General features: G+C 49.5%; 1 protein-coding gene and 1 long non-coding RNA gene across 6 annotated transcripts in view; one reads left to right on the plus strand and one right to left on the minus strand.

Annotated features, from left to right (window-relative positions):
* Positions 1–915: 915 nt before the first annotated feature.
* Abcc3 (ATP-binding cassette, sub-family C (CFTR/MRP), member 3) overlaps positions 916–24,248 on the minus strand; it is a 49,723-nt gene continuing 26,390 nt past the window's right edge. Inside the window, exons 12-31 of one of the 4 annotated variants that reach the window (XR_879762.3) lie at positions 22,647–22,850; positions 22,394–22,540; positions 21,973–22,060; positions 21,663–21,729; positions 21,318–21,444; positions 21,054–21,230; positions 19,271–19,438; positions 18,793–18,970; positions 17,450–17,564; positions 17,148–17,295; positions 16,862–17,069; positions 16,373–16,683; positions 14,802–15,027; positions 14,594–14,720; positions 12,634–12,735; positions 9,701–9,847; positions 9,420–9,578; positions 8,557–8,723; positions 3,568–3,762; positions 916–1,396 (exon numbers count right to left, since the gene is read on the minus strand). Coding sequence is in view for 3 of the 4 variants with exons in the window: in NM_001363187.1 (NP_001350116.1) it covers positions 1,288–1,396; positions 3,568–3,762; positions 8,557–8,723; positions 9,420–9,578; positions 9,701–9,847; positions 12,634–12,735; positions 14,594–14,720; positions 14,828–15,027; positions 16,373–16,683; positions 16,862–17,069; positions 17,148–17,295; positions 17,450–17,564; positions 18,793–18,970; positions 19,271–19,438; positions 21,054–21,230; positions 21,318–21,444; positions 21,663–21,729; positions 21,973–22,060; positions 22,394–22,540; positions 22,647–22,850 (3,144 nt within the window). In the remaining variant the exon portion in view is untranslated. The remainder of the gene's footprint in view (positions 1,397–3,567; positions 3,763–8,556; positions 8,724–9,419; positions 9,579–9,700; positions 9,848–12,633; positions 12,736–14,593; positions 14,721–14,801; positions 15,028–16,372; positions 16,684–16,861; positions 17,070–17,147; positions 17,296–17,449; positions 17,565–18,792; positions 18,971–19,270; positions 19,439–21,053; positions 21,231–21,317; positions 21,445–21,662; positions 21,730–21,972; positions 22,061–22,393; positions 22,541–22,646; positions 22,851–24,248) is intronic. The other 3 variants (NM_001363189.1, NM_029600.4, NM_001363187.1) reach the window with 3 other exon arrangements.
* Gm51871 (predicted gene, 51871) lies at positions 9,827–19,936 on the plus strand. Of its 2 annotated transcripts, none has more exons than NR_168574.1 (2): positions 9,827–9,885; positions 19,230–19,936. It is a non-coding gene; the product is annotated as a predicted gene, 51871 (long non-coding RNA). The 2 variants fall into 2 exon arrangements; NR_168575.1 differs by lacking the exon at positions 19,230–19,936 and adding an exon at positions 14,880–15,382.

Consider the following 24,248-nt stretch of genomic DNA (forward strand, 5'->3'; position numbering starts at 1 on the left):
TCTTAGCACCAGGGAGAGGCAGAATAATTTGGGCATTTGTGCTCTCATACTTGCTCTATCAGAAGGATGGAAGTCGCCTTCCATACACTCATAAACATCCTGGGCAGAAATAGCCTGCCCAAAAAAAAAAAAAAAAAAAAAAAAAAAAAGTGATTAACCTTTAACAAATGGTCCTGCAGCATAGGCCAACCCGGGGCATATAGAAAAAGCAGATCAAAGGCGCCATCTCCTTGGTGACTGCCAAGCACTTAGGGTGGGGAAAGAAAACCAGCCACCACCCGCACGCTGTCAGTCACTTCTCACCGACAGTAAGGGTACAATTGAGGGTGAGCTCGAAGGCTGAGGAGGTGACAGGGAGGTTCCTTTCAAGTGCAGTCCTGGGACCAGATGGACTGTGCAGAAAAGTCTTTTGTTGGCTTGTTCAAAATGGCTCCAGGGCCTGGGGAGGCAGGGACCTAGGACACTTTTAGCCTTCCTGTTCACCCAGCTTGACCAGAGGAGAAGGAAAGACCAGTGGCCTCCCTGGTGAACAGGCATCTTAGGGAGCCAGGAAGGGAGAGTCACATCCACTTATTCCCCTGGTGAGCAGGGCTTGGAAGACTGAGGAATGACAATGGGCTCAAAAGTGTGCTCCGCAGCTCTTCCAAGAACCCCGGCCTCACTCAGGTCAAGTCCCAGGGCCTTTATTTCTTACCTTTCCTCAGCCTCTGCTCAGCAGAGTGGGAGGTACTGTCATTTTGCTGTGAGTTTTCGCTATGAAGATGGTATTTATAGCCACAGGTTTTGGGTCTGAAGCTTTCAGATAACAGCAGCCACACAGAAGTGTAGGATGGCCTTGGCCTGCCCTGGTTCTTCGTGAAGGTTCTAACCCCCGGACTTTGCAAACAGGCAGAAGAAGGTAACATGTGACCCACATGCTGTTGACTACAGCTTTATTTCATCAGTGGACTCAGACAGCACCAGTACAGGGTCTCTGTTCCCGGGACAGACTGACCTAGCAGTCCCTGGTCCAGGAGGAGAAAGGCTCATTTAAAAAAAAAAAATTGGAAAATATGCATATGTAGAGGCAGGAGCAAGGTCTCTTAAAAACTGCAGTACAGGAATCATGGTGGACTAGACCAGGAGACCCAGGCACTGGTCAGAGCGTGGCTTTGAACTGGCTGTGATCTCTAACTCATTTCCTCATTCCACTGTGAGACAATTTGCAGAATTAAAAAAAACTCTAAATGTCCCCACTCATGGCCATCGAGTCCATCTGACAAGGAAGAAACCCTTGGAATGCATCATCTAGGCAAGTCCCGCATCCTTGGCCATCCCATAGAAGATGCCTCCGGCCGCAATGAGGTTGACTGGAGAATCAAATTCAGCTACTACTCCTTTGTCCAAGACCAGGACCCTAGCCAGAAAAAGAAAAAGTAGTTAAGCCTCCCAGTCCTGGAGGCCTGCCCTGCCCTTTGAGTGCTGCCTCAGACTCTGCAGTGACATGGCAGCCCACCTATTTCAGTCAACCTCCTCAGCCCAACTGATAGGCCACACATGCACACTTGCAAGGCTGGTGGTTATTTTCGAGATTTTGTTAGCTCAGTTCATGAAGCTGATTTCTGGGATCAAACACCAAGTCCTATTCATCTCTGCCAGTCTGGGCTTGGAAAGCCTTCCCTAATGAGCCTTTCCATTTGCTGGGGTCGCAGGGCTTCTTCAGCAGGCTGTGTGCAGGGAGCCATGGACCTGCACGCTGACTCCTGTGTCCGTCCATCTGCTCTGTGCCAGCTCACAAAGGCACTCGGCAGGAAACTGGGCTGCAGCAAAGCCAACGCTGTAATCTGGGACTTGGGCTGCTGCTGCTGCATGGATTAACTGCCCCACCCAGGCAAGACTGAGCCTGGAGTTAGAGTCTCCTAGCAACCACACACAGGATGCACCTGGCATAAGACCCATAGGCAGCTGCACTAGGGTAAGGTGGGAGCCCCCCCCCCCCAAAGCCTGGAGAAAGACCCTTTTGTGAGACAGGAAGGTTTCTTTCAGAACCTCACCTGCCAGGCTGCAAAATCTGTGTGCTGGGCAGGAGTGACCATTACCTCCTGACCACTGTCTAAATTTGCCCAGGAGGCTGTGTTATCCAAACTCAGTCTCTAGTGGCTTCTCCTGGCCCTTAACATGAAGACCAACTGAATCTGTATGCTCTTCCACTCAGCTTTTGGGGCCTACTCCTCTCTCTGACTCTGCCCTCCTCCAGCCTCAGTGCTCCCTGCCTTGGGGCTGTGCTGCCTCAAGTTCTGAGGTATGCAGGCCCCTCCCTTCCTCATTCCCCTCTCACTCCTTTCTTATCCTTTAGGTCTAGCTGGCACTTTCTTAGCAGAGAGGGTCCTGTTACCTTGTGTAGACTCCTCTGCCTGCACACAGGGACCCCTGCTTCCTTCCTTCCCGTGAGCTCTAAATACTCACTCTGTAACCTGACTCATAATTTCTGTCTGCTCTTTTAGAAGGTGTGAACTCCTAACTCCCCCCACCACACACACACACACGTGATGGGGGCCCAAGCCTCCCATCCAAGGGCTGCTGGGGAACGAGTCCAGCCTCCAGGTGTGAAGCCAGCATTTCCAGCTACTTAAACTCGGCTTTCAGTGGGATTCTGAATGGGAATGGAGGGTAGACATGGAGAAGGGATGGGTCAGACACAGGGATGCATCAGACGCGCACACGCACCCTGGAAGATCCTCCTGGCTGCATGAGGACACTTCTGAGAGAGCATGCAAACTTCAGTTGACCCATCACCCTGCCCAAGGAAGCCAAGAGATTCTGAGGGCAATCCTTGGAGGAACAAGTGCTAGGGAGACTCACAATAAATGGGCTTTAAGAGGGCTAGGGAGCAAAGTGACATCTCTCAGCATGACCTTTGGTTTAACCATTATTTCATTGACCCTTTAACAGCCGTTCTGAGAGATCTGAAGCAGGCCCAGAAAAGCCTTGCAAGTTGCCTATAGTCACACAGCAAACAGGGGCTCAGTGCTCTGGCTCAGACACAAAGCCTCCCCTACAAGCATCAGTTCTTTCCAGCACTGTTAGGGTCTATTCACCAAGGATGGGACTCAGAAATCTGTCATGTACCTCCCAAGCAGCTTTATGGGGTGTGACTGGTGTACTTCCCTGGCCCAGGTGGTAGTAGTGAGGTACACGGGGCAGACGATGTGATGGACATGCGAACACTCCCTCATCAACCTTGGAAGTGACGTGAGGGGACATTCCCTTCCCCTTACCCATCAACAATAAGGAGCCCTGGCTCCTTTGTGGTGGTCTCTGCAGTTTCCGATGTCTAGGAAGCCTGGTGTACCTTTTGTCACATATTAGTCATTCCCAAAGGACCTTGTGTCTTTCTTTGCATGTGTCAATGTACCCAGTTAGCCCTGTTCTATTCTACACTGTACTCGAAGCTTGGGAATTCCGCTCTATCGCCCCATACCATTGCCAATTCCAAGAGCTTCACACCCAGATACTTTCAATGGCCCTGCCTCTTCCTGACTCCCAGGTGACAGCTGCTGATCCCCTCCCACCTCTTCTGGGGCTCACCTGTTGTAGTCCATGATTGTGTTGAGCCGGTGGGCGATGGTCAGTACGGTGCAGTCTTCAAACTGGGTACGGATGGTGCCCTGGATGAGGTCATCCGTCTCCAAGTCAATGGCAGCAGTGGCCTCGTCTAAAACCAGGACTCGGCTCTTCCGGAGCAGGGCTCGGGCTAGGCATACAAGCTGCCTCTGGCCAACACTGAGAAAGAAGGCAGGAGTTTTCAGCTAGGTGCCCAGGCTATCTTCCAGACTACCCTTCTTTACATGTCTGTCTCCACCCCTTCTCAGCAGCCCGGGACTGGTTGTCAATCTTTCCTGGTTCTGCCACAGTTCTCCAGGAACAGGGGCAAGGGCTTGTACCACAATGAGGCACCTGGAAGGCTAGAGCCAGAGCCAAACACTACTGTGCCGGCTCCATTGTAAATATTCTCAGGTCTCTTCTTCCTGTGCTTCCTTCCTGACTACTCTGCAGCTAGTACCACTGTGTGCCTTCAGTGCACAGTATCAGCCAATCACACTTTAGTAAGAATATATTGGGATTGCTCTTCCTGGATACATACAAGCCATTCATGCCCTCTTGCTAAAACTGCAATTACACCATCTGACGGCCATCCCCTACCCGCACAGGGAATAGAGACCTCGGGCTCTATTTGGGAGATGTGTAAGGGAAGAACCTGGGGACTCCCCATCTTTGTTCACTTCGACCCAGGAGAGCTGATCCTTATCTTCAACCTCTGGCCTTGAAAGCCAGAACCAGTAAGCAAAGCAAGGCTGTGTTCCCAACCAGAGGCTATAGCATTCCCCCCCCACACACACACACACACAAGGACAAATACCTCAACCCTTCCCAGAGGGGTGAGTCACAGCCAGAGTAAAGACCAGCCTCCCTCCCTGGCCTCTTCCCGCAACTAATGAAGGTTTTGGCAGCAGAATGAGCTGCCAGATAGAACTCAGGGCTGATTAATGGTGGACCTGGCAGAGAATACAGGTTATACTTAAAGTGACCGCAATCTCACTGAGGGAGAAGGAGGGACCATTTCATCTCTGATCCTGGTATAAAGGGCTACAGACACTCTGGGGAAGTGCTGGGGACCAGCAGACAGCCAAGAGCTCTAGAGACCGGGATTGAAGAGCCCCTCCTTGCCATCAGCCATATCCCTGTGTGCTTATGTAAGTAAAAGCCAGTAAAAGGTACACCTTTACCCTTACAGACCTTTTGGAGCAGGAGAGAAGGCGCTGTACTGGGGATTGAACCCAGACCTCACATTCACTCAGCAAGAGCTACATCTCCAGCCAAGGCTGGCCTTGAACTTTGAATTCTCTTAGGGCAACTAGTTGGGACTACAGGTGTGTGTCATCAGACCCGAACCACATGTTTTCGGTTGGAGAGAGCCTTGTGATGAAGCAAGGACAGTAATTGGGGACAAAAGTCTCACACTTCCCTGAGTCCCTTGCCCTGTCTCTGGCTGCCCATGCAATTTTGGGCAAGTAATTCCATTTCTATTTCCGGTCCATGGGGCAACAGTAAAGATTAAATGAGATGGTGAAGGCCACAGTACTTTGAATACTGCAAACATTAAGCACCGGTCAGGCGTGACCTTTTGTTTGTTTATTTCAAGTTTTGAAACATGAGTATGTGCTGCATATAAAGATGGGGAAAAAAAGGGTTAGGAATGTAGGTCACGGTAGAGTGTTTCTGAGCGTGTGCAAGGTCTTGGGTTCGACCCCAGCACCAAAAGGAAAAAGTAAGAAAAGGAGAGAGGGCAGAAAGAGGAGGGAACTTGGTGACACTTCACAGGAGCATATGTAGGCTAAATGCAGAAAAGACCCAAGACTGCTTCCTTCAAAGTGGAGCCACTGACTGGCCACAGCTGGCTCTTTCAGACTTGAATTTTAGCTACTCTGGACAATGCTGTGCTGAAAGTGGAAAATACAACCAGGTGTGGTATCTCATCTTAGGAGGCAGAGGCAGGGAGGGAGGGATGGAGAGGGGGGAGAGGGGGAGAGGGGGGGAGGGAGGGAGGGAGAGGGAGAGAGACAGAGAGAGAGAGACAGAGAGACAGAGACAGAGAGACAGAGGTAAGATCTCTCTGAGTTTTAGTCCAGCCTGGTCTACATAGCAAATTCTAGGACAGCCAGGGCTACTTACATAGAGAGATCTTATCTCAAAATAGAAACAAAAACAACAATAACAAAACAAAAAAAGAAAACAGAAAATACAGGATACTAAACTGAAAAAATGCAAAATGCAAAATACCCACAACAACTTCCTGTTTTGTTTTGTTTTGTTTTGAGACAAGGACGCATCATGTAGCCCAGGTTAGCTTTAAGTTCAAAGTCGTTTCCCTGTTTCAGCCTCCCAAGGTCTGGAATAATAAGCTCATATCACCTAATAGCTTTTATACTGATGGCACAGTGAATGTTAGTTTAGATACATTAGCCTAAATAAAATGTGCTGTTAGAATTGATTCCAGGGCCTGTTTAGTTAGGTCAGTGGTTTTCAACCTGTGAGTTGCAACCCCTTTGGGGGGGGTCACATATCAGTTATCCTTCATATCAGGTATTTACATTATGATTTATAATAACAAGTGTTTATGAAGTAGCAATAAAAAGATTGGGGGAGTCACCGCAATATGAGGAACTGTATTAAAGGGTGGTAGCGTTGGGAAGGTTGAGAGCCGCTGAGTCAGATGGTTCAGTGGATAAAGGTGTTTGCCACTGGGACTGATGGTCTGAATTTGATCCCCATAGCCCACATCTTAGAAGGCGAGAACCGGCTTCTGTAAGTCATCCTACACATAACTGTCACTAAATAAATACTTAAGATTTAAAAAAATATTTATTCTACTGGGTATGGTGGTGCATCCTAGAATTCTGAGTTCTAGGCTAGTCTGAACTACATTGTGAAACTGTCTCAAAAAAATAAGGTAAGCAAATTAAATTTTTAAAAGATGCATTTGTGTGTGTGTGTGTGTGTGTGTCTATGAGCTCCTGTGGAGGCCAGAAGAGGGCACTGGTCCCTTGAAGCTGGATTCTCAGGCAGTGATGAACCATCTGATGTGAGGGCTGAGAACAGACTCTGAGCCTCTGAAAGAGCAGGAGTGTTCTTAACCACTGAGCCAGCCCAAGTTAGTTAATCAACGCACCAGTGTATTCTTGTCTGTTTGCCTCTCTTGCTATCATCAGCATAACTAGTGTGTGTGTGTGTGTGTGTGTGTGTGTATTTGCTATATATAAGCTGTGTGTAAGCAGGTGTGGAGGTCAGAGGACAACTCTGTAGAGTCAATTCTCTCCTTCTCTGGTCACAGGTTTGTGTGATAAGCACCTTTCCCCACTGAGCTGTGTCATCAGCCCGTGCCTCTTTTGAGAAGAGGTAATGACCACTGTGGTGGTTTGAGTAAGTATGGCCCCCACGGATTCATGTGTTTGAATGGTCGGCCCATAGGGAGGGGCACTGTTAGGAGGTGTGGCCTTAGAGTAAGTGAGTCACTATTGGGGCAGAATTTGAGATTATAAATGCTTAAACCATGTCCAGTGTAGAGGACAGTCTTCCTTCTGGCTGCCTGTGGATCAAGATGTAGAACTCTCGGCTCCTCCACCACCATGCTGGTCTGCACTCTGCTGTGCTTCCTGCTATGTGACAATGGGCTAAGCCTCTGAAACTGTAAGCCAGCCCCAACTAAATGTTTGCCTTTATAAGAGTTGTTGTCTCTTCACAGCAATGGAAATTGTAACTAAGACAACTGTGCTGCCTATTAATGTGGTTACTGTATATATATATATATATACACACACACATACACAAACACATATATATGGCTTGCATTATATATTTATGTTATTATTTTTTAAAAGACTTTAAAAATTTATTTCATGTATATGAGTACACCGTAGCTGTCTTCAGACACACCAGAAGAGGGCATCAGATGGTTGAGAGCCACCATGTGGTAGCTGGGAATTGAGCTCAGGACCTCTGGAAGAGCAGCCAGAGCTCTTAACCACTAAGCCATCTCTCCAGCCCATATTTATGTTATTTATTACTTTACTTATATAGGTATTTTGCCTGCATGTGTGCAGTGCCCACTAAAGCCAGAAGAGGAGGGTAGATTCCCAGGAATAGGAGTTACAGCCAATTGCCAGCTGCTGTGTAGCCTTGGGAATTGAACCTGGGTCCTCTGGAAGAGAAGATAGTGTTCTTCACTGCTGAGCCATCTCTCCAGTCCTCATCTTCTTACCAGGGAGTGCAATGCGAGTAGACATAGATTATTATCATCCCTATCTTATACTGAACGTAAAAGAGACAGAATGGCTAAGCAACTTGCCCCAAATCACACAGCAAGAGCTAGAAATATGGCTTAGCAGTAAAGAGCTTGCCAAGGAGTTGTGAATCTAGCACCAGAAATGAAGAAACTCAAACAAAATACAAAAGAAAACCTAGGTATCTTGAGACTTTAAACTCAGTAAGAACAGACTACCAATTCCTGGAACACACAGCTCTGAGGAACACACAGGGCCATGGAACCTGAGGGTGGGGTAGTGGATCACAGGAAATGCAGAGGGTGCCCACTTTGTATATTCCTGAGCTGGCTGCCTCCATCCTGGCAGATAGCTTTATCTTTCTAGAACAGCACGACCTTCCTCTCACTTACTCCAAGGGTACAGGACCCTGGAGCCCAGAAGATTCCAGCAAGGGTGGGATTTGTTTTGTCTGAATGTCACTGGGGTCAAATTAGATGAGAGCCAGAGCTGGTTCAAATCCTAGGCATACCTTCTTTCAGCTGTGCAACTTAAGCTAACCCCCTGATGTCTCTGAGTTTGTTTCCTAAACTACAAAGTGAGGCTTGTGAGAATATGTTTTATACAAAACAACCCCCCTGTGCAAGTTTGGCTGAGGTGCATGCCGTATGGATCAGTGGTCATCTGGTTTCTCTCCAGCATCCACGGGGTCCCTAGTGTGGGGCAGCATGTGTGACATGTCCACTCCCATGCGTACCTGAGATTATCCCCACCCTCAGCGCACTGGAAATCCAGGCCTGCTGGCTGGCTGCTCACGAACGTGTTCAGGTGGGATAGCTCCAGGGCCCTCCAGATGTCCTCCTCCGAGTATCGGCCAAAGGGATCTAAGTTCATACGCAGGGTGCCCGAGAACAGGATGGGGTCCTGGAGACATAAGAAGATCAGAGAGAGACAGAGCTTAGAGCCTCTGAGGAGTCCCAGGAGCGTGAAGATGAAAAGCAACTGAAGCAGTGGCTCTCAGCTCTGTCCTCCGTTCACCAGAAGGAGGACTTTACCAGGGTGATAAAAAACTGTCTGTGGGGGAGTGATAAACCTCAGCTTGGCCAGTTGCTAAGTCCCCTGCTGAAGCAGGAACCAGTGCCATTAATCTATCTGAAGTGTCTATTCAGCAGAAAAAAAAAAAAAAAAAAAAAACCCACACCAAGGAGCCAGAAAAGGATGTACTGTTTGGAACTGGGCAACTGGGAGAGAAAGACAGGACACCTTAGCGTTGCTGTGCTTGGGAGGAGCCTGTGGCCCTTCTCAGTTGCTAGCCCAGGAGCCCAAGCGCAATCCTGACTGGCCAAGGTGTCTGCCCTTCCAAATTTATGCCTGGGAGGTTTTAAGTTGTCTGTGCTCCGTGCTGCTCCCTGCTGCGGAGGCCTCTCCCAACCAGGTCCCAAGTTCCTTAAGTTTTTTGTTTGTTTGGGGAGGGGGGGAGGGGCAGGACTGAGGACAGGACAGAGGGAGTTGGCGGAGGGGTTGGGGTTGGGGTGGGAGGGCACGTGGGGACGAGATGGACAGACAGGGACACAACACCACGGATGACACAGGGACACACCGGGCTCAGCAGGCTTCTACCTGAGGGATGATGGTGAGCTGAGAGCGCAGGTCGTGGAGGCCAATGTGTGCCACGTTGAGCCCATCAATGACGATCTCACCCTCTGCGGCCTCCAGGATTCGGAACAGGCAAAGAGTCATGGAAGATTTGCCAGCCCCAGTGCGGCCCACAATGCCTACCTGTGGGGCATGGGTGGGGCATGGGAAGGGCTGTCAGTGGCACTTCCAGGTTTCCATCAGTAGCCAATATATATCCCGGTCCTCCCAACAAGGGCTGTGGCAGTGTCCCCAGGCACAAGTACCTTCTCCCCACCCTGCACATGAACAGTCACGTTCTTCAGCACCAACTCGAGGCCAGGCCGGTACCGCACTGAATAGTTCCGGAACTCCACCATTCCTCGCGTGGGCCAGCCTTCCGGGGCGCGGTTGCTCTCCACCACCCAGGGGGCCTAGAGGGAGACGATTGGATTCTTCTGTTCTCATCCAGGTGATAGCATCCAAGCCCTCCCGTACTGTTCAGCCTCACCTCTTTCAAGACACATTCAACCCTCGCCCACCATGGTCCCTTGGGGGGAGACCTGGCACCCTGTGGTTCAGTGAATCATTACATCCTTTGACTTTTTTTCACAGGGTCTCCATGTGCCAGGCAAGCATGTTGTCACTGGGCCACACCCTTTGATGTCACTCCCTCAAGTGCTTCTCCAAAATCAGGCAGTCCTGCCCCTGCCGGTCTGAGGGTCTCTCCCTGCCTGCATTAGCCCCTCCTTTTGTCATATTTATTTTTCTTTATTCCTAAGTGTCACCAGTGAGACAGCACTCTTGCTCTGGAAGGCTTTCGTTCCAGCCTGCATATTTGACCTACACATAAGCAAGTCTATAGTGAAACAAGTGAGCTCTTGGGCCCAGAAGAATTTGAGGTTGCTATTCTATGCATTATTCAGATATGCTAGAGGTAACCTGAAGAGTTGAGGAACGAGGCAGGTGGCTATCTGGAGGAAGCACAAACATGACTAACAGGAATAGCTTTTGCTGTTTGTGATCTGCAGGCAGGGACAGGTACTCTGTTACCTCCCAAGTGCCAGGATGATAGCCTTGAGGCAACACACCAGGGTTATTTAGTGTTAGGGATAGAACACAGGGCTTGGTGTGTGTGGGGCCCTTCCAAGAATGGGAACCTGTGTGAGCGCAGCTCAGGCTGTACACCCAAGGAGCCAACCTTGCTTCCGGACAGGGAAGCCAGACAGTAGGCAATGAAAGCTACAGAGGGATCTGGGCACAGTGGCACACACCTGGAATGACAATCCCCAGGAGACGGGAGTAGGATTGTGACTGCGCTAAATAGCAAGACTGTCTCCAAAAATCCAAGGGCTAGAGATGTAGCTTAGTGGCAGAATGCTTGCCTGGCATCTGTGGGGTCCTGGGTTCCTGTGCCAGCACTGGGAAAGAAGAAAAAGAGGAAGAGGAGAAGAGAGAGGAGATAGTGGGAGGGGATGGGGAAGGGAGAGAAGAGAGTAGAAGGAAAGAGGGGAAGGAAGAAAGAAAGGAGAGTGGGGAAGGGAGAGGGAGGTGAAAGGAGGGGGAGGGGAGAAAGGGGGAGGGAATAGGGAACAGCAGAACCAACAACAGCAGCTCATGCAGATAGCTCCCTCCAGGAGATGCTAAAGGCAGAAATGGACATCAGGACTGAGAGCAGCCGCATTTGGAATAAAGCAACTAGTTGTGTGCATACACAGGACAGAGACATGGATATCTCAGGAATCAGGTGTATGCTGGGGGAAGGTAAAGCTATCATGGAGGCCTGGTTAGAAATGGGGGTGGGTGGGTGGGTGTCAGTAAAGGTCTACCAACAGACCCAGGTCCTGGATCATGGACGATCCCAAGTGGAAGAGTGTGTGGTTTCATTTGGATGTAGCTGATGTTGAATCAGAATAAGGGTTCTTGAAAGAGCGCCAAGGTCTCTTAGACTGGAGGCAGGTAGGGTATGAGCGAGTTGTTTTCCTAGAAAGCAGGCTGCAGCAGGCAAGATCTGGGATAAGAAGGGGGTAGAACATGTGTAGATCACAGCTATAAATGAATTCATGGGGTTGGAGAGATGGCTCACTGACTACTCTTCGAGAGTTCAATTCCCAGCAACCACATGGTGGCTCACAACCATCTGTAATGGGATCTGATGCCTCTTCTGGTGTGTCTGAAGACAGTGACAGTGTACTCATATACATAAAATAAATCTTGAAAGAAAGAAAGAGAGAGAGAGAGAGAGAGAGGGAGGGAGGGAGGGAGAGAGAGAGAGAGAGAAAGAAAGAAAGAAAGAAAGAAAGAAAGAAAGAAAGAAAGAAAGAAAGAAAGAAAGAAAGAAGGAAAGAAAGAAAATAGGAGCATATAGTCCTTGGGGGGTGAAGCAGGGATAACACAGGAAGAGGTTGGTTAGGAACTTGAAGGAACAATGGTGATTTTGTTCACCAGTTACATGTTAGCTGCCCTGTGCAGGTGTGATGTGGACTGGTAGGCTCAGGTGAGGTGGGGTTCTGTAGCAAGGGTGGGAATGGGTTGAAAGCATCTCCTGGTGGAGCTTAGATACAATCTAGCCTACAGAAAGTGAAAAGGATGGAGCTGATGGGAAACAAAGGGAGATCAGAGCACTGGAGTCTCATACAAGGCAGACTACTGTGAGTGAGCGTGAACCACACAATCGGGGGTCAAAAATTGGGCCACTTGACACTCAGAGCTTAGGGATGGTGCAGCTTCTGGGCCTGAAAAGGTCTGAACTATGACCTCTTTGGAGAAAAATCTATACCTACCTAGGAGAGAACAATTCTTTTTCCCTAGAACAGGACTCACTACCCTGCCTCTGTTTCTTTGGCTGGCCTCTTTGGCTGGAATACTCCTCTTTCCCAGCCCCACCCCTACTTCGCCTCATCTGTCAAAACTTGCACATCCTCTGATTGTCACTTACTCTGGGATATCACAGCCGAACCACCTCCCCTAGCTGCCCTGTACATAGCCCCAGAGCCTTGCATCTATATGCCTTGTGCCTATCCCTGGCTCAGAATCTCTTGCTCAACTCTGAGCCCTCTACACCTAACACCAACCACAGCCTGATACTCTGTGAGATGGATGGATGGATGGATGGATGCCCCTTAAACAGCTAGCCTTGAAATACAGTGATTACAGGTCACCAAGCATCCTTCCTCCGGTCAACCAGGTACTCTGCTGCAGGGCTCCTCTTGGAACTCACCTCAGTCTTGGTCTTAGAGTACTCCTTGACTCTCTCCACAGCTATGATATTAGACTCCAAGTCGGATATCATTCGTATCATCCAATTCAAAGCCATGGTCACCTGAACAGAGGAACTGTGTTATGGGAGGAGCCCAGCACTGGCTTTTTCTCTTTTTTCTTCCCTTCCATTTTCCTTCTGTTTTTGGTTTTTTGAGACAGGATTTCTCTGTGTAGCCCTGGCTGTCCTGGAATTTACTCTGTAGACCAGGCTGTCCTCAAAATCAAGAATGTGTCTGTCTCTACCTTCCGAATGCTGGGACACCATACCCTGCTCGTGACTTTATTTCTTGATCAGTGGAATCCCATTCCATCTAAGACCTACGAGTGTATGCTGACTGGGTGTCTAATCACGACTGTGCCTCAGGCGGTGACAATGCAGACTTGGTGGAGGACAGTCTCTCTCTGTGCTTCTCAAACGTTAATATGTATTAGTCTTCTCCGAGCATCCTGTCAAAACGCAGTGTGTGAGTCAGTAGCTCTGAGACTCTTCATTCCGAACATGCTCCCAGAATATGTCAGTGTGGCCAGTCCAAGGACTGTCCTGTGTTACCAAGAAACTTTGACAGAAATGCGGAATTCAAACTGGGGCTCAGAACTGAACCTCTTGAACAAGAATGAACATTTTAACAAGATCTCCAGATGAGTCACACGCACAGTAAGGTTTGAGCAGAAGGGCCTGTCAGTTTCAGTTCTGTTTACCAATGCATTTAGATCCGAGCCACCTGAGACCTCGACGATGTGATTTGCTTTACAAAAATCCCATTTGCAGGTTGTATAACTCTTTGACCATACAGGCTGGTGTCAGGGTGACCTCCAATTCCAGGCTCCGGTCACCTGATCTGCTTATCGTCATCCCTTATTCCTCCACATCCACAGGGTATTGGTTCTGGGACCCTGGAATATACCTAAATCCACGTATGTCTCAGTCCTTCACATAAAATTGCTTATGATTCACATGAGAGCCACTCACAGCCTCCTGATGCTGTAAATGCCCTTTTAAGGTGCCTTCCTGTCACCTCCTTTGCATATATGTTCAGAGGCACAGTGAAGTCATCTTGGTTTTTGTTTGTATTCTGTTTTTGTGGTTTTGTTTTTTTGGTTTTTTTTTTTTTTTTAAAGAAGCTTTTGGAATTTTTTTTTCCAGATTGTTTTGGGAGGGGTTTTTGTTTTGTTTTGAGAAAGGGTCTCACTCTGTGGGCCAAATTGGCACTGAATTCACAGTAATCCTCCTGCCTCAGCTTCTTCCCCAGTACCGGGATTCCAGGCATGCACTATCATTCCCAGCCTTCTGGGGTGGCAGAGTTCTGTCTGCAGTTGGTTGCTTCTTTAGTGAAGAGGGCAAGGACATAAAGAACTGGCTATAGCTTCCCTGAAGGCATACACCACATCATGTAGTCTGGCCACACCCATCCTCTGTCCACACCCCAGTCAGGTTGACCCACATCTCATCCAGACATGACAGTTCTGTTTGGACCATGCTCCAAGATCATTTCTTCAAGATCTCAGACAGGGAAATTCCTTAAAGGTCTGGGTACTTTCCCTCCCTCTCTCCCTTATTCCCTCCTCCCTTCTCTCCCTCCCTCCCTCCCTCCCTCCCTCCCTCCCTCCCTCCCTCCCTCCCTTCCTTCCTTCCTTCCTTTTTGTACTTGGGTTTGAACCTAGGGCCTTGCACATGCTAGGCAAATGTTCTACCAATGAACTACATCCCCTTGCCTCTCGCCACCCTTTCTTTTTCCTGCCAGGAAAACCTCCCCAGCCTGTATCACACTCCCTTGCTAGCACTGCCTGGCTGAGAGGTCCAGGACTTTGAGAACCCAGCTGGGCTGATCCCCCTGTAGAGCAGAGGAGGATACTCAGCCAATGCTGGTTAGCCTCTGCCTCAGTGGTAGCCCTGCCTAGAGTTCCAGGCCCTGCCTTACCTGTAAGGCATAGGACACAGAAAGACCCACAAGCCCTGGATTCAAGCTGTTTCTCCCGATCACTGCAAACAGTGCGGCAAAGAGCACCACGCAGTTCCCCACAAACTCCACGTGGACCCCCAGCCATCTGTAGGGACCAAGAGGGAGGAAATGAACAAGGACAGGGAGTGCCAGAGCCCGCCCAGAACCAAAGAGCGCCCGTGGGCACCTGTAGAGGAAAGGGGGGCTCCTGACCGATTGGAGGCAATGTAGGGATAACTGCTTTTCTGGTTGTTGTCCACCTTAGTATCACTGAGGACCTTGAAGTCTTGGATTCGGCCATAGGCCCGAATGACACTGGTGCCCGTTACTGTCTCCGAAAAGTGGGAGAAGATGGGTGAGCGGCTGATGGATTCCAGCCGCTTGAGCTGCCGTGATGTGGCCACATAGAAGCGCTGGCCAGGGATAGGAAGAGAACTCCAGTCAGGAATGTCATCCAGCCCAACTCAGCCCTGCATGTCCTCCAGTCTCCTGTGCTTCCTCCTCCTGGCCCTGCTCTTCCCACAAGCCTCGCTCGAGCTTCCTACACTTTCTTGGAGAACAGATTCCAGACAGACATTATTCACTTCCCCTCTGATCAACTTTGCCCAGTCAGCCAGGCCACCTCTTCCACGCAGCTCTCTCTGATTCCCTATGCCCTCCTGTCTCCTCATCTTTTACAGCCCGTGATACTATCTTGTTTAACCTCCAAGGCAGTGAGATGTCTTGTTCTACTTAAAGATCCTAGATCATATGATCATATTCAAATGACTTTGCAAAGAAAATTTTTCTATTTTTTCCCCCTGAAAATGTCCCTCTTACCCAAACTAGTTGTTTAAGGGTTAATCCCACAAAACCATGGTGGGATTTTTATCTCCAGTCTGTATTCTGTGGGTCCCAAGACAGCCAGGCCCGCACAGGATGGGTATACAGAGAACTCTTTACCCAGGGGCTGTACTTCCTCCTCAAGGTGTACAAATCACCTCCTCAAGAGAAAGACCCCAGCAAGCACAAGCTGTCTCTGAGCAACTCAGGTGACACATACACATGTTAGTAGTATGCATCCAAAGGACAGGGTCTCCCAAACCTTTTACAGTGATTAACTCAAATAATACCGATAGCTATAGGAGACCTAGAGAAAGCTCATTCAGTAGTGTGTATGTCACACAAGCATGGAGACCTAAATTAAGAATTCCCCAGCACCCACAATAAAAATTCAGGCATGGTAGTGCACACTATAACCCCAGTCCCGGGGAGGCTGGCACAGGTAGATCCTTGAAGCTCACTGGGCACTCAGCCTAGCTGGATAGATGGAACTCTGTCCCAGAAAATAAAGTGGGATATGATTGAGGAAGACACCTGACATTGACCTCTGGCCTCCACAAATACACACACACTTATGCATGCACACAGATATGAATGTGCATACACATCCCCCCTCCACACATATCCCACACATAAATAAATAAAGTAAGGCACAGCCCCATCGAAAAAAGCCCCAGGGCTGCCAGTTTTTGAACACACATTTCATCCTCACATTATTCCTATGAAGTAGATGTTAAGAGTCTATTTTTCAAACTAGCTAAGTGAATTTTAAGGACTGACTACAGTCCCTGATCCAATCCAGGGACAACCTAGCCTACAAAAGTGCCTGGCCCATACCAGAGGCTCCCCCAACACTCCCTGGCCCCCCCACCACCACCACCACCACCACATTCCCTGCCCCACTGGCTCCAGCGTCCCGCCCATCCACGCTGACACCTGCACAAAGCCATAGAGCACAGCCAGGGGCAAGACAACCACCATGAAGAGCGGCGTGCTGGCCACGATGACCATGATGGTGGAGATGGATGTGAAGAAGGAATTCAACAGCATGAGGATGGTGGGGGCCAGAACCTCGTCGATGACGTATATGTCCTTGGAGAAACGGTTGAGGATGCGGCCCGAGGGCGTGGTGTCAAAGAAGGACTGAGGGGAACGAATCTTGTTGTGCAGCAGAGCTTCGTGCAGCAGGCGGGCAGCCTGGATCGCGCCGACCACCATGGTGAAAGCTGACAGCATGACCAGGAGCCCTGATTGGGAGAGACAGAGAGCGAGTCACTCACCCCAGGGGAGGAAGCTGGGACAGACGGGAAGAAGGAGACAGGGGATGGCCCGGTGGAGTTATGGAGGTTCTGAGACAGGGGTATGGTTTTGTGGCTTGGGGAGTGGGCAGAGGAGAGGAAGGGAGGCGCACCCCAATGTGTTCACCTTGCAGTATCCCTAGGGCGGCGTAGACACCGAGCCTTACGGAGGTCTTGTTCTGCTGGCCATGTTCCTCCGCATCATTGCTCCAGGCGCTGAGCCACACATTGGCTCCGATAGCAGCTGCGCTTTGGCCACCATACAGGAGGCAGATAGATAGCGTGGTACAGAGTCCCATAGACTTGGCATAATCCCAGTACACACTCAGCTTCACCTGTAAGGAGTGGCCACACCATCTTCATGATCCCGGGGAACCTAATCATCTACCCCAGGCCATGTCCACCCTGCTTACATTGCCTGTCTCTGCTATCTCCTCTTTGATTAATGCGCCAGTCTCCTTAGTCTTTGTCACCAGCGCCTCCTTCTCCAATGAATTTGTGTGTTTCTTGGGCATAGTCCGGTTCTGGACCTCCCCTTCAGAAGACAAGGAGCTCATCTCTCTGTGGAGGCAAACGGTCAGACCTAGGCAGGAGATTACGGACGCCCTCCCAGGACATGTGTAACAGGGAGAGAATGTCCACTTGTGGCCTCCGTGCCGGTGCATGGGGGCCCTGATGTCACCTGCTGGGGACTTGAGAACTCTTGGGAATCTACCTCATGAACTGCTTGCGGACCTCGTAGATGGCTGGCTCATTGTCTGTCAGGTCTGTGTGGGTGCTGAGTGTGTCTTCGAGCAGGAGTACCTCCTCATTTGCATTTTGCAAGGCTGCTGCAGGAAAGGAAAAGCCCAGAGGTTATCTGCTCCTTTGAGCAGCCCTTGAGAGCCTGTTCTCCGTGCTGGTGGGAGATCTGGATGGACGAGCAGGGAGCAGGAGAGGGTTTGAAAGACTAGCTAGAAGGAAATGGGTCTAGGCAATGCAAACAAAACAAAACAAAACAAAACAAAACAACAATAAGTAAAAACAAAAACACAAGCAAAAAAAAACCCTTTCCTTTGCCGACCGTAGAGAAGGGGGCTCAATAGCCTGAAAACTTAGGCTCTGAAGTGAGTCTAGGTGACTTTAAATTCTACTCTCTTGATGGCAGCAGGACCTCAGGCAGGCATAGTCAAAGAGTAATAATCATTGATAGATAGCTCATGGGCACCACCAGTCACAGGATTAAGGAAAGGATGTGTGTCCTTGGTTTATCGAAGGGCACGGCACTTGGGGACTGCTCATGCAGGTTGGCTGTATATACAGCATTAGTCAGGAACCAAGAGAAGGCCTGAGAGCTGGCTCAGAGGGTGGAGGTAGGGCGTTTTGCCTAGGCAATCCAAAGGGGAGCAATGCCTTTAGGGAGCTCAGACACTGCCTTGGGGCTTCGTGATGAGAGAGGCTTTTTGTTAGTCCACTAGCTAAAATAGTTCCAGGTCATAGTAATTATTTAACAACTCTTGTTGATAAATAAGTGATTTTGCCAAGTATTTATACACTTACAACATAATTCAACCATAAGACAGACAGCTTCAGTATATATTCTGGGTGTGAGCTTGTGTGTCCTTTTTTTTTTTTTTTAATTTGTTTGTTTTTTGTTTTTTTGTTTTTTTTGTTTTTCGAGACAGGGTTTCTCTGTATAGCCCTGGCTGTCCTGGAACTCGGTTTGTAGACCAGGCTGGCCTTGAACTCAGAATCCACCTGTCTCTGCCTCCCAAGTGCTCAAATTAAAGGCATGTACCACCACTGCCCGGCTTTGTGTGTCCTTTTAACACATGGGAAAATAGACTCTGAGGCCCTTGCTGCTAATGTATCCTACAGTTGGAGGGCAGAAGGTAAGATCTGAGAGCATCCCATTCACCTGTCACACGTGTGGCTCCAGTTTCCCAGAACAAGGTCCCCAGTACCACACTAGGACAGTCTAGGGGTACTTGGAAACCCCAGATGAGGTAGATGATGGAGATGATGGGAGAGGATAAGGGTTGGGAAGGTCAGGGATGGTGGGTAGTAATTTTTGGCCACCTTCATGGTCCTCCTGGTCTTCATCTGGTGCGTAGTTTCGGAGGAAGTTGGCAAAGGAGCCATCATGCTGCAGGAGGGCCGAGTAGTGGCCCATCTCAGACACCTGTCCACCAGCAAGCACAATGATAAAGTCCGTCTGGGGCAGGAAGCTGATGCCATGAGTTACCAGCACCCGAGTCTGTGGAGAAGGCAGCAGGCTCTGAGAGACAGCATCCTTGGGCACACCCCAAGCATTGACACAGAGCCATGGGGTAAGCATGAGGAGTCATAGGCCAGGCATATCCACAACTTAAACCACCTCAGCCAGAGCCTACTCAGCATCTCTGGGGTGTGCGTCCCTATGGAATCCCCCTGATCATATACCATGCTTCTTGGGTTCCTACATCTCCAGGTCTTCCCCATCCCCTAAATTTAGCCTTCCATCTGTTCTCTTCCAGGACCAGATCCCATCCTTGCTTCTAGCTTCCTGTGTCCTCACCTTGCCTGCCAGCACACCTTCTGGTCCAATCACTTGGTCGAAGATATGCTTCGCCACATGAGAGTCCACAGCCGACAGTGGGTCATCCAGCAAAAAAATGTTGGCATCACTATAAACAGCTCGGGCCAAACTCACCCGTTGGCGCTGGCCTCCAGATAGGTTAATACCCTACAGAGAAGAGAACGTGGGAGACAGAGCCTACTTATCATCACGCAGCAAGGCACACACCTGTATCTGTTGTTCACGGGGCACTCGGTCTCCACAAATTTGTAGCCTATACAAAGCTGTAGCCCTCAGAGGAACTGGTGTTGGCCCTTAGAATCCTCTGGGGCAGATGAGCCCAGACAGCACCCTGCCCAGCTGGCTTCCCTGCCCAATGCCAGTGTTCATGACAGATGAATGGGCAAACAACAGGTGGTCTACCCATAGACTAGAATATTATTTAGCCCTAGAAGGAAAGAAATGCTGGCACATGCTACAGCAGGGATAAACTCTGAGACCATTATACCAACTGGAATGAACCAGACACAGAAAGGCAAACACAACGCAACTGCCCTCTCAGTGGTGTCTTAGGGGAGCCAGATTCTGAAAAACAAAGGGATAGTTGCCAGAGGTCTGGAGAAGAAGGAGGGATTGAGAGCTGTCCAATAAACAGTGACAAGGCAACAAGGTCTGAGTGACATTTGGAATAACCCGGTTACACCAAGTATTGTGTAACATTGTGAACGTACACAACGGGTACTGAATTGGGCACAGAAATGATTATTCAGGTGGGTACACTTAGTGTTAGGAAACCTTTAGCGGAACTCTTTGAAAGAAAATACTTTAAAAATAAAAACAAGTGCTGGCAAAGGAGCTCAACAGAGAAAAAGGTGCTTGCCACCAAGACTGTGAGGACCTGAGTTCGATTCCCAGTACCCAAAAGTAGAAGGAGAAAATGGACTCCATACGCATGCTGAAACACTCTAGACCAGATCCCTAGATAGCCAGGGCTCCGTGGTCTCAGGCAGAGCTGTTCCTCCTATATAGGTTTCTATTTCTCAATGAGAAACATCATCAACAAAATAGCCCAGCACATGTTCCTAACTGCTTTAATCTCCCCTCTTTAGGATTATCTAGTATATACTTGGCTTATCTTGCTTATTGACTTTCTCTCCTCTACTAGAATGTAGGGTGTATAAAAGCCGAGATTTTTATCCTGGTACATTCACCACCACATAATAGTCCCTGGCCTATAGTAGATGCTTAATAAAAACCTAGTGGATGAATCAGTGAATGATGGGTTCCTCTTTCTCAGCCATTAAGAGTCAGCTCAAGGGGCTGGAGAGATGGCTCAGAGGTTAAGAGCACTGGCTGCTCTTCCAGAGGTCCTGAGTTCAATTTCCAGCAACCCCATGATGGCTCACAACCATCTGTAATAGGATCTGATGCCATCTTCTGGTGTGCATGAAGACACATACACATCTACAATAAATAAGTAAACAAATCTTAAAAAAAAAAAAGTCAGCTCCAAAGCGATGCTTCTCCTTATATAGACCCTCTGCCTCCCTCCCTTCTACTACCCTGCATAAAAAGACCTTTGCCATGATCTTGGGAAATTCTGTGGTCCCTGTCTGTTCATGAGTTGTCCTCCCTGGTCTAGAGAGAGCTGTTTCCCCAGTACCTGGTACAGAGCTAGGCATGATGGTACATGAACCCCTGAGCAAGTAAGAGAATCTGAGATTGGGCTCTGGCTAGCAGCCTCCTGAGCTGGCCCCTCGGGGATGAGAAGTTGGTTCCGTACCTTCTCTCCAATCTCTGTCTGGTCCCCACCAGGAAGCACATCTAGGTCAGCTAGCAGGGCACATGTCTCCAGAGCCTGTTGGTAGCGCTTGGGGTTCATGGGTTGGCCAAATAGCACATTTTCCTGAAGTGTGCAGTTCTGGATCCATGCCTGCTGGGGCACGTAGGCCACAGAGCCCTGGCCAATGAGAAGGGAGAAGGTACCTTAGGGTTTGCTTGAGGCTGGCCAGACTTTATGGCTTTTTAGAAACCTTCCCCCTCTCACCTTTACAGACACCACACCTTCCAGCTTCTCCATCTCTCCGAGTAAGGCAGACACCAGAGAAGACTTCCCACAGCCCACAGGTCCCACCACAGCCACCAATGCCCCCTTCGGGATTTGAATGTTTAGGCTAGGAGCAAGAAGAAGCGGTCAGGGGTGGGGCTTGGGTTTGATCCAAGTCTTCCTTCTGTAGCCCCAAGGCCTCCTCCCTCCCCGATGCCACCCTGGCAAGAACAGGTTCTTCTTGCATTCCCTGTCAAAGCCAGCGACAAGGAGAGAAAGGGCTATGTTTGATCTGACCTGTGTCTGCTTTGGAGAGCTGGCAAGTGAGTGAGAGAGGACTGTTACCTGTGCAGGGTGGGCGGCAGGTCCTGGGCCCAGGTGAAGGTGCCGTTGTGTATGGTGATGGCGTAGCCTAGGAGGACCAAGATACATAGGGGGTCAGTGGGTCTAGGACATTGGAAGAAGTGTGGGAGGAGCTTGGGCAAGGAGAGGATCCCTGGAGCACCGACAGAGGGAGGAGCATGAGGAGCCCTCGGGGAGGAGAAAAGGAGAACTGATCAACAGAGGGGCTTCAGAGTTCAGGGAGAAGAGGGGATCAGAGGAGGAGTCTTAGAAAGCTTGGGGCAGGACCGCCCTGGAGTAAGAGTGTTGGGACCTGGGGAGATGGTCTTTCTTTCCACACATTGGGGGTCAAGTTCATTTTGGTTCAGGAAATCCTGGATCCGTTTCAGAGACACGCTGGCCTGCAGGAGGGTGTGGATTAGCCTCACCATTGCTCCATGGGTCCCCAACTTCTGGGGCTAAGCAGGGCTCCCTGAGGACCAACTCACTAATTCTGGGACCCCCTCCTATAACCAATCTTGCGTGGCTCCCACTGCCTGAAGAGAAGGTCTTGTTTGCTAAAAGGAGTCTGTGTCAGAAACTCAGGCCCTGTGACTCCAAACCACCCATGTAACTAACTTTTATGGCTTTCCCTGCTGCCCTCTCCCCACTTGATTATCCGTTGACCCTAAGTGAATCCTGCTTGACCTCCCCACATATCCTAAGTCCAACAGACACCCCGCTTGCCTTGGTACCTGGGTCAGTCCACTGATTAACTGAGGCAGCATGTTGAGGGGGATCTTTAAGATATTGAACAAAGACAGGGACACAAAGGCCTTCTCGGCATCCAGTACATTGCTCTCGTCCACATACACGTACACTCCGAGGGTGATCAGGGTCACCTGGATAACACGGGGAATGAGTGTCATGGTGGAATTCCCCGGAGAACCCCAAGACCTGGGCTGGCCTACCAACTGACAGGAACCCCATGCCAGTGGAGAGCCTCACCAGAAATGGGGTGCAGATCCAGATGAAGGTGGAGATGGCCTGCAGGTAGGCCCCCTTCCGGAGCAGCTGAAGTTCACTCTGCCTGATCCCTTTCACCTGCTCCAAGAAGCTGGGCTCCCAAGCGTACAGCTTGAGCACTTTGATGCCGTTCAGGATCTCGCTCATCAGCTTGATGCGGGAGTCCTTGAACTTCATTTGCTTTACCTGTGAGGGAAGGAACAGTGGCTCACCCTCTCCCCTCCCCAGACCTCCTATCCACTGGGCTCCCACCTCCCGTACCAGACCATCTATTGTAGCTATTACATGTTGCTTGACATGCCTCCCCACCCCACCTCCAGTGCCCAACCCCATCCCTGTGTCCCCTGTGTCCCCTGACTCAGAAGAGCAGCTCCGTGTTTAGTGTCACCACCACTAACCTTGCCAGACAGCATTCTTGACCCTTGACTTCCGTTCCCATTCCCTACCTATTTACACAATGCTCCCAGTCAGACTGTGAGGCTCCCATGGGCAGAGATTGTTTTCCTGTTCACTCAGATCCTAATCTAAGGCTTGACATAACCACATGGATTTATACACTCAGCTCTTGTTTACTGAGTGGCTATGTGCCAACCCACGTGCCAGATGCAGGCTATCATGAGGAGCAATTGAGAGGAGATGGTCCTCATACAGTTGACAGTTTGATGGTAGAGGCAGACAGATCTGTGTAAGCCTAAGGCTAGCCTGGTCTACAGAGTGAGTGCCAGGACTACATGGAGAAGCACCTGTCTCACAACAAACTGGGCCTACACCATCTCATACTATTTCCTCTATTATAAGTAGCTATTATATGTTGCTCGACAAATATTTCCCCAAATAGATACTTAATTGGAAATAAAATTGTGATCCAAAGGGAAGGAGCAGGATGCAGGTAGGGGATAAACAGGTGAGGGCAGGGGAATGACCTTGGGGTAATCAAGGCAGTTCTCTGAAAGAAGTGATGCTTATGCTGAGAGATAAAGAAAGGGAAGGAGTTAAAGAGGCAAAGAGAGTGAGGAATATACCAGGAAGAGAGAATAGTCCATGTAGTCACCCAGATGTACACACATCTGGAATGTGGTCATCCCATGAGGATTAGGAATGTAGACATGCAAGAACCAAGGGAGCCTTGAGGGTGGTCATGGTGGTTTGAAGGAGAATAGCCCCTTCTCCTCATAGGCTAATATGTTTGAATGCTTAGTCACCAGAGAGTAGCGTTGTTTGAAAAGATTAGAAGGATTAGGAGGCATAGCCTTGTTGGAGGGAATGTGTCCCTTGGGGTGGGCTTTGAGGTTTCAAAAGCCCATGCCAAGCCCAGGGTCTCTCTCCCTTTGGATGAGAATGTAGCTCTCAACTACTTTTCTAGCACCATGTCTGCCAAGCCTGCTGCCATGCTTCCTACCATGATGATAATGGATTACATCTCTGAAACTCTAAGTAAGCCCCCAGTTAAATGCTTTCTTTTTTTTTGAATTATTTTTTTTAATTAGGTATTTTCCTCATTTACATTTCCAATGCTATCCAAAAAGTCCCCAATACACTCCCCCCCCCCACTCCCCTACCCACCCACTCCCACTTTTTGGCCCT

Source organism: Mus musculus, chromosome 11 (assembly GCF_000001635.26).
Source record: "Mus musculus strain C57BL/6J chromosome 11, GRCm38.p6 C57BL/6J".
In the NCBI taxonomy this organism is placed as follows: domain Eukaryota; kingdom Metazoa; phylum Chordata; class Mammalia; order Rodentia; family Muridae; genus Mus; species Mus musculus.